The 13,512-nt window shown below is 39.5% G+C and overlaps 1 protein-coding gene across 1 annotated transcript in view; it reads left to right on the forward strand.

The window, feature by feature from the left end:
• Positions 1 to 13,512, forward strand: part of TTC17 (tetratricopeptide repeat domain 17) — a 64,488-nt gene that overhangs the window by 21,503 nt on the left and 29,473 nt on the right. Inside the window, 4 exon segments of the mRNA XM_051622456.1 lie at positions 971 to 1,145; positions 1,705 to 1,782; positions 3,987 to 4,211; positions 6,901 to 7,087. Coding sequence (XP_051478416.1) covers positions 971 to 1,145; positions 1,705 to 1,782; positions 3,987 to 4,211; positions 6,901 to 7,087 — 665 coding nt within the window.

The raw sequence follows: 13,512 nt of genomic DNA on the forward strand, positions 1-13,512 counted from the left end.
TATCTACAGTATTAGTAAAAGGCTGAGGATTTAAGCACAAGCCTGAATGTCTTCTAGAGTATATTTTTAAAAAAAAGACCTTGAAAGAGAGAATGAGGTACCTATTTAATAACTGCTGTTAATTGTTGTACCTTGCATACGTCCTCTTAGCTGTAGTTTATTTATTATATATCATAAGTAAATATTTATTTAGATAATAGAAAATTGTGAAGACCAGAAAAATACTAGAAAGGATTAGAAGTGGAAAGTCCTGTCTCATTCCTTTGGGACAAAGGTAGAAAAGCAGATTAGTTGTGGAATAGTCAGTAATACTTGTTATTACATAGGATAAAATAAGTGTGTCTATGCTGCAATAGCTACCTGACATAGATCGATGCAATTACACAGTGATAGTAAGAAAGCTTTATTCTCTTAGCTGGTATAATTCTAGTATTGAGCATATACTAGTGGTTAAACATATATTTTAGTGGTTGGACTCAATGATCTTGAGGGTCTTTTCCAACCAGAATGATACTATGATACTAAAGCAAAGGTTCCCATCCACAAATGTCCTGAAGCTTCATTTGAAAAAAACTGTGTTCAACTTAGAATTTTCTTCACAAATAATTTGGCTACCTCTTGATGGTTTTGAAATCAAGCTTTAATATAAAAAACTTGAGTGTTTTCTTTTTCACTTACCTGTTTAGTCCTAAATTTCATGTGGTCCTTATTGGCATAATATGAGAACCTTCTGTGTCTTCTCTTTACTGCATTGTCCATTATTTACAGATATTTTGTGCTTAAAAATGGAAAGTAAAGACCTTATTTATTAATGACTTTTCAAAGGAAGGGCGGTTCTTGAACTCTTCTGGTTTGTAGTTCATGATGGCAGTATGAGACTTGTCAGTTGAAATGTATCTGATTCTTATGTTTGTATACCAGTGACCTGCAGTAAATGCTGTTAACTTGTCTTGGTTCTCCTTATTGCTAGAGTCCAGCCAGTCCTGAGTATCCCAGGAGATACTGTCAAGCATGAAGAAACCCAAGAACCAGACTGTTCTTCCATTACTGATGCTCGTAACAATGAATCTCTAAACATACTCCTCAAGGAGCTAGAGAGTAATCTAGATTTGAAATTCAAGATGCCAGATGATCAAGCAAGACAGGTAAGAGACACCTTCTCATTGGTTCTCTTCTGGTTTTAAAGTACTTCTCTTTATTGCCTTAAAAACCTTACTCAGAACATGAAAGGTTCTGATATTTAAAAGATTACTTGGTATAACAAGCCAATCAGTACTGCCAAAAAAGGGGAGCAAGTGCTCTCTAATAGGGCTGGAGAAAGAGAGGACTTGTCACTCAGCATCAGACTTGTTGTCTGGTTTCTTTCAAATGATGACCAAAAGCATAGAATAGGAAATTTAATGTACTTTTTAAAATTATTGCTTTCTTTTAAAACTTTCTAACAGTCACTTGACAAGATTAATCTTTTTGGAGTTTCCAGTAACTGCTGTAACTTTAGGCTGATATGAGTCCTCCATGTTGCTTTCTGGAGATTGGCTGCTTTATTAGCTACATACTGACATTACCTATTTTGAGCAATTTTTCTTTTTTTCTTTTTTTCTTCCCCCTTACTGAAGGATGGACTTAGGGAAGTAAGATTTGAATAACCCATGTAGATAGATATTGTAAAATTTCTTCAGTTGTTTAAAAAAATTTTTTTTCCAGGTCTTGCATTCTCGTATCAACAATCAAACTATAACACAGGCAAAGATAGGAGAGTTTCTAGATCGTGCCATCAGAAAGGTATGTCCAAAATTGTAGCATGGGATAAACTCAAAATTCTTATTTGCAGCTTGCTTCTGTACTTGTAAAGAAGTCAGTCAGAGATGTGCAAGAAATAAGCTTATTTTCTACCTGTAACTGAGAAACTGGAGCTAACTTAAAAATCCATGTTTACACGCAGTGCACAAATTTAGAGAAATATCTATTTAATTTAGATTAGTGTGGACCAAAACTGTAGTTAGTTCTTGTGACTGCAGGACATGGAGCAGCAAGATACCAGCTAATCCTGGCAGCCACTTGCTTAATGGAGAGAAATAGGTTGGAACAAACTACTCCTCCATCTTTCACCCCTCCCTATATGGCTGCCATTTGGTCTTCCTCCTCCTCCCCACTACCCTGCCTTCCCCTCCAGAGAAAGCAATCATCTGTCAACCTTCTGTCAGGGTAATTAGCACTCTGGGGCGAAGAAGGTACATCTTTATAACACCCTGTGGAATGCCACCTCCATCTTGCGTGGGGCTTTTGAGAGTCATCACAAGTCAAATCACAGAAAGCAGTGAGATAGAGGTTGACTCTTTTTGACATGTCAAGCTAATACTTCTCTAACTCTCTTGAAAAAATTGTCAATGCAGTATATGTGTTGTTTGTAGTCTAAAATCAGTACTATTTACTGTGTGCATCTGTCTTGCCCAGAGGAAGAAAAATTAACAGTAGGAGTTGATTCCTGTTATAATGCTGTTCAGAACAGTCCTATATGTGTTTAATGTCTTTACTGTTGCAGTGCATATATAGGTATTTTGGTTTTAACTGTAGTGGTCTGTTGCCTTCATACTAAAAGTGTAAACTTCTCAGTGATTTACATGCTTATGTAAGAACACTTTTTGTGATGCCTGTTCTGCTAATGATAAACTTTCTAGATCAGGTGTGCCACAGTTGATATCTTGGTATTGGGAAGAGCAGAGTGCTAATAACTTGCTGAGGATTGAGTTAGAGATCGATCATTGCGACCTGTGTATGGAGTGCAGTTCAGTTTGGAGTTTGGTATGAATAACATGCAAGTAATGTTATGTCTGTGCATTGCAAAATAGAGGTGATAAGTACTCTTACAGATTATGTAAGGTACTCTGAACCAAGAGGTAATATATCCTGTTGAATTTTGCAGTTCATCTTGAACCCTAGGTAGAACCCTCCTGTGTGAGGTTCTTTTAAAAAACTGGAAGAAGATAGCTGTGGTGATTAACACACCATTACTGTACTGCCAGCTGTATTCCATTAATACAATACTGCTGTGAAAACCATTTATCTGTCTTTTCTTTAATCCTAGCCACACGTATTCTACTCATGCATGCATTTGGTCTTCAGATGTGTAGGTTGGATTGGACGTTAGTTTCAGTTGTTGCTTTTATACTTTAAATTGGGTTACACAGAATGCTGAAAATACTGAAAGCTAGAATGTAAGTGTTTGTAAACCATTTTGAACTACTCCATCTGGAAGTGGAAGTTCTGCATAGTGCTGTCCACCTGTCAGCATTTTAAACTTTTACTATTTCTCCTCTAGGATAAGTGTTTGTTTTTTCTGCTACAGGTGAAAGAGGAGGTAGGGCCATTCAAGGTGTATTTGACACTTCCTGTATTCTTCTACCTACCCTCACTTGTTGCTTTCTATTTTATAATCTTTAAAGAGAATCTAACATGTTTGACTTGTCGACTTTCATAAGACAAATAGATAACTAAATTGAATTGAAAACAATTCTGAAACCTCAAACTGACAGGAAATCTTCATGTTGGATATCAAACATGCAGCATATCTAGCTACAATTTAAAAGCTGCCTGACCCTCAAATTGTACCATTTCTACATAGATCTGTATTAATGTAATTTTATGACACTGAATTGTCTCACAACTGTTCCTTCCTGAAGTGAGCTAACCATAATAACTTCTATATTTTAAGGGATTTTGTCCTCATGATACAAGGCAGTCGTATGAGTAGTGTGAGCAACAGCTGCTACTAAATTACAGTTCATACTGTAAATTATGTCAATTGGAGTAGAGCAGGTTGAATTATCTGCTAGCAGTCACAGTGAAGTGTAGTTTGCATCTAGTTAATACAGTGATATGCAAGACTGGGTGTTGGTTGGTTGGTTGTTACCAAAGAGTGGGCAATTCTGTTTTCCTCAGATGCCTCTTCGTGGCTGTTTTCATCTTTTTCCCTGACTTTCCTGTAGCCAGAAGATCCTCTATGGCTTGTGCTTAATGAAGCTGGATTGTACTGGCGTGCAGTTGGAAATAGCACCTTTGCTATCACCTGCTTGCAAAAAGCATTTAATTTGGCTCCACATGAGTATCAGGACATCCCTCTGGTTAATCTTGCTAACCTCTTAATTCATTATGATCTTCATTTGGATGCCAGCCAGCTCCTGCTGAAAGCTTTGGCCATCAATGCCTCTGAGGTAAGATGAGATGTTTTTTGCATTCATTCAGCGTTAAATGTTCTTTTCTTCATTATTTTCTAAATACATGTTAATTACTTGTACTTCCTTACCTGTGCATGCAGTTCAACTTCCAGCTTGTGATTTGCAACAGATGTTAATTTTCATTTAAGTTCTTGATTGCAGTGGAGGTGATGCTGGTTGCTGAGAACATAAATATCTTTTTGCCTCCCAACACCTGTATTATCACCAGTGGCTCTGAGGAATCTAATCCTAGTGTTTTGGCATCAGTTTCATCCAAAGCAGATCTGTAATGCTGTCAGCATCTTATCTAGATTTTTAAAACCCTTAAAGTAGCATGTGTCAACAAAATCTTTGGCTGTATAAACATCTTTCTGTGCCATCTTGACTTTTTATCTGTGCTGTTTCATTTCTCCCAACGTTTTATACATAGGGAAAAAGCTGTGTTCTAGTTGTTTGATGACTTACAACCATAAATTCAAAACAGGTTTTTGTATTTCTGAATGATCACATTGTAAACATTTTGTAGATTGTCACCTATGTCACACAGAAAGTTTCCGCACAAACTTTTTAAACTACTGGACTGGACAGAACAATTGTGAAAATAGAAACCAAGGGGTGGCAGGGAACACCTTTTCTCTAGCAAGTAATTTTGGTCTTAAATTTGAGATGCCTCAGTAAGAAGTTGAAGTTACTTTTTTCTGTGCTTCTACCTCTGTAATTAGATATAAACAGAGAGCTTAAACCTACCAGGCTGCCAGTCATGTAGCACAAAAAAAAAAGCTAAAAACGGAAGAAACCTTTTCAATATAACATACAGGAACAATTTGGCAATTGTTGGAAAGGAATCTAGCCCACTTGAGTGGCAGGTAAGTGCAAAAAGGAACTATAAAAGAACTGTGTTTTAATGATGTGCCTTAAGAAGAACACTTGCAAGCACAACCTTGGAGGGGAGGAGCCTAGGGATCCCTAGGACCATAATGTGTGAGTAGTGCTTTTCTTCTACTGGCAATCCTACCTTTTTACAAGAATGCCTGCTCCTGTCTTCTTTAGGCATTCTCAGTCCTTTAACACCTATTGTATCAAAAAATCTAGCAGGAGAATTTGTACTTGAAACAGTATTTCCTGGAATATAATTGAAAGTAAATACAAATTAAAATTAATTATAGCTACAGGAGGTGAAGGCTGTGCTAAATTAGCACAAGCTTTTTAAAAAAATCCTGTTGCTCAGCTTGCACCTTTTTCTGAATGTTTTTTAATGGCACAAGGTAAGATGAGTTTGAAAAATCTTAAACTACTGATCAGGCTCCAGATTTTCAGATAATTAATGTGAAATTATTTCAGTAGAAAAAATGAATGCTAAATTACAATATTATAGTTATTGTTCCAGCATTATACTGGTAATTGCAACAAATTATTTTGCTTAAGTTACTTTTCAATCAACAAACACAATGTCATGCTTTACTGTGTGCCTTTATTAAAGTGCTAATTAAATTCTATCCAGTGAAGAAGGTGTTCATAATTTACACTTCAAAAAAAACCAACACGTCTTCTAGGGAGACTAGCAAAAATCAGAGAATGAAGATGTTAGGTTTTATAAAGAACTGAATGTTAACACATGTATACTCCTTAGCTAGTGAGACACTCTGGTGTTTTCAGTAACCTCGTTTTCTCAAATAATCCTGAACACTCTTGACCAACAGAATGCATCTATCCCACTAGAACACCAGTAATATTTTTACGTTTTTGCTGACAGTTAATCATTCTACAGTGTCTTCAAGCATTTCATTGTAGTTCTTTGCTACTCTGTGCAGTAAGCTTTATGTTTCTGATGGCTTATAAGTGAGTATTTCATGCTTCACTTCAATTTGTCTGTTTAACAGCTGTGTTTCATCAGAGGAAGATAGAATCCTGAACGCAACCTTATGTCAAAGCAGCTTTCATTTAGCATCAGTGTATCAACTTGTTAGTTCTCTGTTCTAAGAATAGGTAGTCCCTACTTAAGAAGTTTTCTAAATTCTTTCCAGTCAAATTTGAGGGGGTGTGGATTGACAGGCCAGCAGGGCCAGGGAGTTGATTCTGCCCCTCTGTTCAGCTCTGGTCAGACCCCATGTGGAATACTGTGTACAGCTCTGGGGCCCTCAGCACAGGAAAGACAATGGAGCTGTTGGAGGGGGTCCAGAGAAGGGCCACCAAGATGATCAAAGGCCTGGACCACCTCTGCTACGAAGACAGACTGAGAGAGTTGGGGCTGTTCAGCTTAGAGAAGAGAAGGCTCCAGGGAGACCTTATAGCAGCCTTCCAGTACCTTGAAGGAGGCCTACAGGAAAGCTGGGGAGGGGCTTTTCATCAGAGAAGATAGTGATAGGACAAGGGGCAATGGTTTTAAACAGAGAGAAGGGAGATTTAGGTTAGATATTAGGAAGAAATTCTTCACTGTAAGGGTGGTGAGGAACTAGAATGGGCTACCAGGGAGGTTGTTGATGCCCCATCCCTGGAGGTTTTTAAGGCCAGGTTGGACGAGGTTTTGTGCAACCTGGTGTAGTGGTAGGGTTCCCTGCTCATGGCAGGGGCGTTGGAACTTGATCTTTAACATCCATTCCAACCTGAATGATTCTATGATTCTATGACAGGGTTTTTTCATAGTTGTCTTCAGTTTTAAACATACTTGTTGCTTTTCTCTTTGCAGCCCCTGACTTTTTTGAGCCTAGGAAATGCCTATCTGGCTCTGAACAACATCAGTGGAGCTCTGCAGGCCTTTAGACGTGCACTGGATTTGACAACCAAGTGCTTGGAGTGTGAAAGCAGCCTAAAGATGATCCGCTGTTTGCAGTTTTATCCCTTTCTGTACAACATCACCTCTTCTGTTTGCAGTGGTAAGCAACTGCTAAACAATGGACCACACGTGTCTGTTTGCCTTGGGTGTTACACCTGAAAATCATGACTGTTTTTTTTTTCTAAGGATCTTCCCTTTTGCTTTGTAGTGCTTTCTCCCTTGTAGGGGTCAAAGTTGTGGCACTACAGCTCCTTTGTACATACCTTCAAATTTTACAGACAGGTGGATAGGTGTTTTTCAAGGTGAAGAATTTTGTGAAGAGCAGTTTAGCTTTAATTAATATCCTGTCAGGGTGTACTTCAGATGTCATTTTCTAGTGTTCAGTCTTACAGAATAGACTGTATTGTGTCAGTATTTTTTTGTTTACATGGGGTCTCTGGTCACTGCTTTTAACCCTCCAAAAATCCATTACCAGAATTACTTTGAATCAAATCTCTCCCCCAAAAATATCTTAAAATATTTGAGAAAGAATACTTTATTGTCCTTAGTGACTACTTTTATTTAAAAAAAAAAACAAACCCCAAAACAATAATGGCTTTTGGAGATGGATTCTTTCATTTCAGTGAATCCCACTAAATATTTCAAGTATTTTGTCTGTACTTGCATATGGCTAATGTGCTGCTTGTGAGCAATCTTGAAAAACATTTACTAATGTATTTTATAATCCCTTCTCTTCCAGATTGTTACTAAGATATCTTTCTATCTAATATTGCCCTTATTTTAAAATTAAAACCTCACCTGAGAGAAATGGTTTTGATTTTTATTATTGCTAGGACTTCTTCTGAATTTTTTTTCTTAAATTCCTGCTCCAGTGGAAAGACATGGAGACCTCTGATCTAGCATCTAGAATTACACTGTCTAAATAAACATAGACTAAAGGCCATCTTACCTCCTGGTACAATATGGATTATGCTATTGTAGGGGAAATTCCAGGACTATGGTATTAAAATAATACTGTCTTTTATGGCCTCATGCATTTTTGCTCTGATTGACATCACACCAGCTGTGTAGAGAAATGAATGCTGTTTGGCTAAATATAATGTAGTATGTGACTTTATGGCCTAATTGATGGGTCTTTTACTGAATTCCACAATGTCAGCTCTTACACTAGTACTTTTCCTTGAATCTCTTAATATCAGATGGCCTTTCTTTTAAAACTCCCATCACGTACTGTAAGGGGTAGTTGAACTTGCATGTTTCATCACAGAGACACTCATTGTTCTGGAAAAAAAAAGTCACTGTTTACTTTTAATTAAGATCTTAAAAAATGGCTGTAACTCACAAGGTTAAAGTTGTGTGAGAGGCATTCTATTTTGAAATTAAGCAGGAAGTAATTTAAAAGCATATTCCCAGAACTGAGAAAGTAATGAGCAATGGCTTTATTTGAACCCCAAAGTGACCTTTTACATCTTTCTTTTATTTTGTATGTTTTTCTTCCTTAAACTTGCTGTAATACTTCAAAATATACTTCTCTAGTTTGGCTCATTCTTCACTGCTGTTTGCATTGATTCCTGAGTCATTTGAGGTCAACTATTACTGCTTATGCTATTTAGGAAGTGTGTCTCTCTTGTGAGGAGAAACCCATATCAAAAGTGCTTATGAGAAAAGTGTTATCTTTCCTTTTTTGCTAGCTTGGCTGCAGTTAACAAAGTGAGCGTGAATATAGTCATCTGGTACACTGGGATTGGTTTTGTTTAGTAAGGAATCTGTGAAGCTGTTAAATCAAGAGAGAGCTAAATACGCCTTAGCATGTTGATTTGTTAAATTCAGCATTCCAGTGTTTAAGTACTTTATGGTTTTGCCTTTCTCTCTCTCTCCCTTTCTCTCTCCCTTTCTCTCTCCCTTTCTCTCTCCCTTTCTCTCTCCCTTTCTCTCTCCCTTTCTCTCTCCCTTTCTCTCTCCCTTTCTCTCTCCCTTTCTCTCTCCCTTTCTCTCTCCCTTTCTCTCTCCCTTTCTCTCTCCCTTTCTCTCTCCCTTTCTCTCTCCCTTTCTCTCTCCCTTTCTCTCTCCCTTTCTCTCTCCCTTTCTCTCTCCCTTTCTCTCTCCCTTTCTCTCTCCCTTTCTCTCTCCCTTTCTCTCTCCCTTTCTCTCTCCCTTTCTCTCTCCCTTTCTCTCTCCCTTTCTCTCTCCCTTTCTCTCTCCCTTTCTCTCTCCCTTTCTCTCTCCCTTTCTCTCTCCCTTTCTCTCTCCCTTTCTCTCTCCCTTTCTCTCTCCCTTTCTCTCTCCCTTTCTCTCTCCCTTTCTCTCTCCCTTTCTCTCTCCCTTTCTCTCTCCCTTTCTCTCTCCCTTTCTCTCTCCCTTTCTCTCTCCCTTTCTCTCTCCCTTTCTCTCTCCCTTTCTCTCTCCCTTTCTCTCTCCCTTTCTCTCTCCCTTTCTCTCTCCCTTTCTCTCTCCCTTTCTCTCTCCCTTTCTCTCTCCCTTTCTCTCTCCCTTTCTCTCTCCCTTTCTCTCTCCCTTTCTCTCTCCCTTTCTCTCTCCCTTTCTCTCTCCCTTTCTCTCTCCCTTTCTCTCTCCCTTTCTCTCTCCCTTTCTCTCTCCCTTTCTCTCTCCCTTTCTCTCTCCCTTTCTCTCTCCCTTTCTCTCTCCCTTTCTCTCTCCCTTTCTCTCTCCCTTTCTCTCTCCCTTTCTCTCTTTTCCTTCCTTCCCTCCTTCCCTCCTTCCCTCCTTCCCTCCTTCCCTCCTTCCCTCCTTCCCTCCTTCCCTCCTTCCCTCCTTCCCTCCTTCCCTCCTTCCCTCCTTCCCTCCTTCCCTCCTTCCCTCCTTCCCTCCTTCCTTTCCTCCTTCCCTCCTTCCTTTCCTCCTTCCCTCCTTCCTTTCCTCCTTCCCTCCTTCCTTTCCTCCTTCCCTGATCTTGTGGATCAAGAACTGGTTGAAAGGAAGGAGGCAGAGAGTTGTAGTCAATGGGGCGGAATCTGGTTGGAGGCCTGTGACTAGTGGAGTCCCTCAGGGCTCGGTACTGGGACCAGTGTTGTTCAACATCTTCATCAACAACCTGGATGAGGGTATAGAATGTACTCTCAGCAAGTTTGCTGGTGACACAAAGCTGGGAGGAGTGGCTGACACACTGGAGGGCTGTGCTGCCGTTCAGAGGGACTTGGACAGGCTGGAGAGTTGGGCGGGGAGAAATCTGATGAAGTTCAACAAGGGCAAGTGTAGAGTTTTGCATTTGGGGAAGAGAAACCCCATGTACCAGTACAGGTTGGGGGCTGACCTGCTGGAGAGCAGTGTAGGTGAAAGGGACCTGGGGGTCCTGGTAGACAGGAGGATGACCATGAGCCAGCAATGTGCCCTTGTGGCTAAGAAGGCCAATGGCATCCTGAGGTGCATTAGAAAGGGTGTGGTTAGTCGGTCAAGAGAGGTTCTCCTCCCCCTCTGCTCTGCATTGGTGAGGCCGCATCTGGAGTGTTGTGTCCAGTTCTGGGCCCCTCAGTTGCAGAAGGACAGGGAACTGCTGGAAAGAGTCCAGTGCAGAGCTACAAAGATGATTAAGGGAGTGGATCATCTCCCTTATGAGGAAAGGCTGAGGGAGCTGGGTCTCTTTAGCTTGGAGAAAAGGAGACTGAGGGGTGACCTCATCAATGTTTACAAATATGTAAGGGGTGAGTGTCAGGGAGATGGAGTTAGGCTTTTCTCAGTGTTGACCGGTGATAGGACATGGGGTAATGGGATCAAATTGGAGCATAGGAGGTTCAAGGTGAATATTTGAAAAAAATTTTTTACTGTGAGAGTGACAGAGCACTGGAACAGGCTGCCCAGAGAGGTTGTGGAGTCTCCTTCTCTGGAGACATTCAAAACCCACCTGGATGCCTTCCTGTGTGATGTACTCTAGGTGATCCTGCTCTGGCAGGGGGGTTGGACTAGATGATCTTTTGAGGTCCCTTCCAACCCCTAGGATTCTATGATTCTATGATTCTATGTTTCTATGATTCTATGATTCCTTCCCTCCTTCCCTTTGTACTATCCTTTAGGTTGTCTTTTGTCTGAGTGCAAGAAACCTGAAAGTATGAACCTGACAAATAGTGTAAATGTTCTCTGTACATTCTTGTGCAGAGTGTAAAATGAACACGATGGTTAATTCAACCTTGATGATGATTTATGGTTTAAGTCATAACTCAGAATTCAAAAATGGAAAGGGAGATTTGCCTGTCTTATTTTCGTAAGGTTTGGGGAAATACCTTTTACCCGCTGTAAACTTCAACTGACTCAAGAGGAGCCTTGACAGGGTGTATGAAAGTGAGGTTGTCTCCAAAACCAGAATTATTTCAAGGATGTGTACCCAGAAATGACACTTTGCACTGACAGGCTTCCTGAAATTTTCAGTCTTCTGTTCATCCTTCAGTCCAATGAAAACAATTGAAAAGAAATTGTAGATTTGAATTTTGCCCTTACATATGTAATACATTAGTATATACAATTATTCAACCACTACATAGAACCTAAAAAAAACCCTTTTTAGATGCACGTACAACATTTGTTGAAATGTTATTATTATGTAAACTTACAAGATCCATAAAGCAACATAATTTGCTCTTGTTTGGCTCCATGACAGACTGAAAGACACATTTTAATGACAAGATGAATGGTACTTCTGCACACCTTTCTGAATGGGGCTTCAGGTATAGAGCTAATGCAGCACCTTTGTGGATCAAATGTGTGCCTGATGATCCCAGTAACACGGGATTGTTACTTCAGGAGATTTTCACAGCCTTTCAGATCCTGTAATGCTGCCTGGGGATATCTGATGCAGTTTGTCCTCTTGTTACTACACACTCGGTGGCATGACATAACCTTATCCATCTTTGAGATAGCTACATTATGCTGAAAATTTTACCAAGAAATTGGAATGTCAAATGTCTCTGATTTAATATCTTGTTTTGTTAAGCATTCATTGAGCATTTCTGACAGTAACAGCAGTAGGGCTGCCTGTGGTTTGGGTTGTAGGCCTATGTGATAGCTGTGGTTTTGCTTTGCCAGTCAAAAGCCTATGTTCATGAGAACTGAAATAACTAGTGAGATGCGGAGTTCCCTCTTCTGCTGCCATGAGCCACGGCGGAATCTAACAAATGGTCAGTGGGAGTTATATGCTAGCATGGGATGGAGTATGGGATCAAAAATTTGAATTTATATTCTGATTTTTTAATTACAGTATGTGCCTGATGTATATTTCAAATAGGTGAAATAAGAATTTTCTCAAGAATGGTGGGACATTTACATGAGCATGGGACTTTGGAAGTGTGATACAGTCACATTGCCTTGTTGGATGGACTTGATGATCTTAAAAGTCTTTTCCAGCCTTGGTGATTCTGTGCTTCTGCGATGTTTGCATATATGCTTCTGTCTGTACTTTGCTGCCTGTTACTTTTTTTTTTTTCTAACTTACCTCTCTTCTATATAGAAATTTATATTTTAAACCCAAGTCACTTCATGCATAGAAGAGAAATCAAAAACCTGAGACCAACACTTTCCTGTTTAACTTCTGCCTGCTATACTGAAGTTTATATAATGTTTGTATTTATTCTAAAAGGACTTCTAAATCTGCAGAGGTTTTTAGTGGAGCTGTTTCTTAAGGGGAAGGTTTGTGAAGTGCCCAAAACTATCACCTATGACGTACATTTGAGGCAAGTGCAGGAGTTGAGCCAGTTACAACTAATAGGGATACTCTATATTAACAGTTCTATCATGCTACAGATGCCTCCATTAGTTTCTGCCTTATTCCCAAATCACTGAGAAAATGGTTAGAGGATTTAATTGTTACGACATTATTCTCTGGTCATCCTTCAAGAGGCAACTTGACACTGTTAAGGGTGTTGCTACTGAATGATCACCTGTTACATTACTGGAAAGTCAGTTTCTGAAGCATGTTGAGTAGCCGAAAATTGATGTTGCTGGACAGATACCTAAGCAGCCATATCAGGCACATAAATAACAGGACCAAAAGACTTCCAGAGCAAGTGTAAAAATACTTAATGTGAAGAATGTGGTTGACTCTCAGAGCTGCAGAACTGAGATACTTTGGCTTTGTGCTGATCATTGAGCTAGTAGGGAAAGTCACCATTATTTTTGTTTGATACTGAAGTGAGGCATTGTCAGGATTTGTTTTGCACACCTTTATGGCTTAAAAAATTGCAAGTAGCTTTTATAATGTGATACGGTCTGTAAAGGAATATCCAACTAATACCTAAAGGGTAGTTCCTGTGACACTTCATTGGCTGATGTGAACATTCAGATGTTGTCAAGCCTTATTAAAAAGGTTGCAATATACTAAGAAGAATATTTTTAGTGAGATGGTCAACTGGCTGTTGAAGTATGCTGATTTGTTATGCTGTTGCACAGGACTTTCTCTTACATGTGTAAACAAAATTGCTGCTTGGACAAGCAGGAGTAATTTGTACTCAAAATGGTTTTATCTGACTGTAAGCATCTACCTCTGACTGACAGTTCCAATTCATTACAAGTTCATACAGG

Source organism: Apus apus, chromosome 5, assembly GCF_020740795.1.
Source record: "Apus apus isolate bApuApu2 chromosome 5, bApuApu2.pri.cur, whole genome shotgun sequence".
NCBI lineage: Eukaryota > Metazoa > Chordata > Aves > Apodiformes > Apodidae > Apus > Apus apus.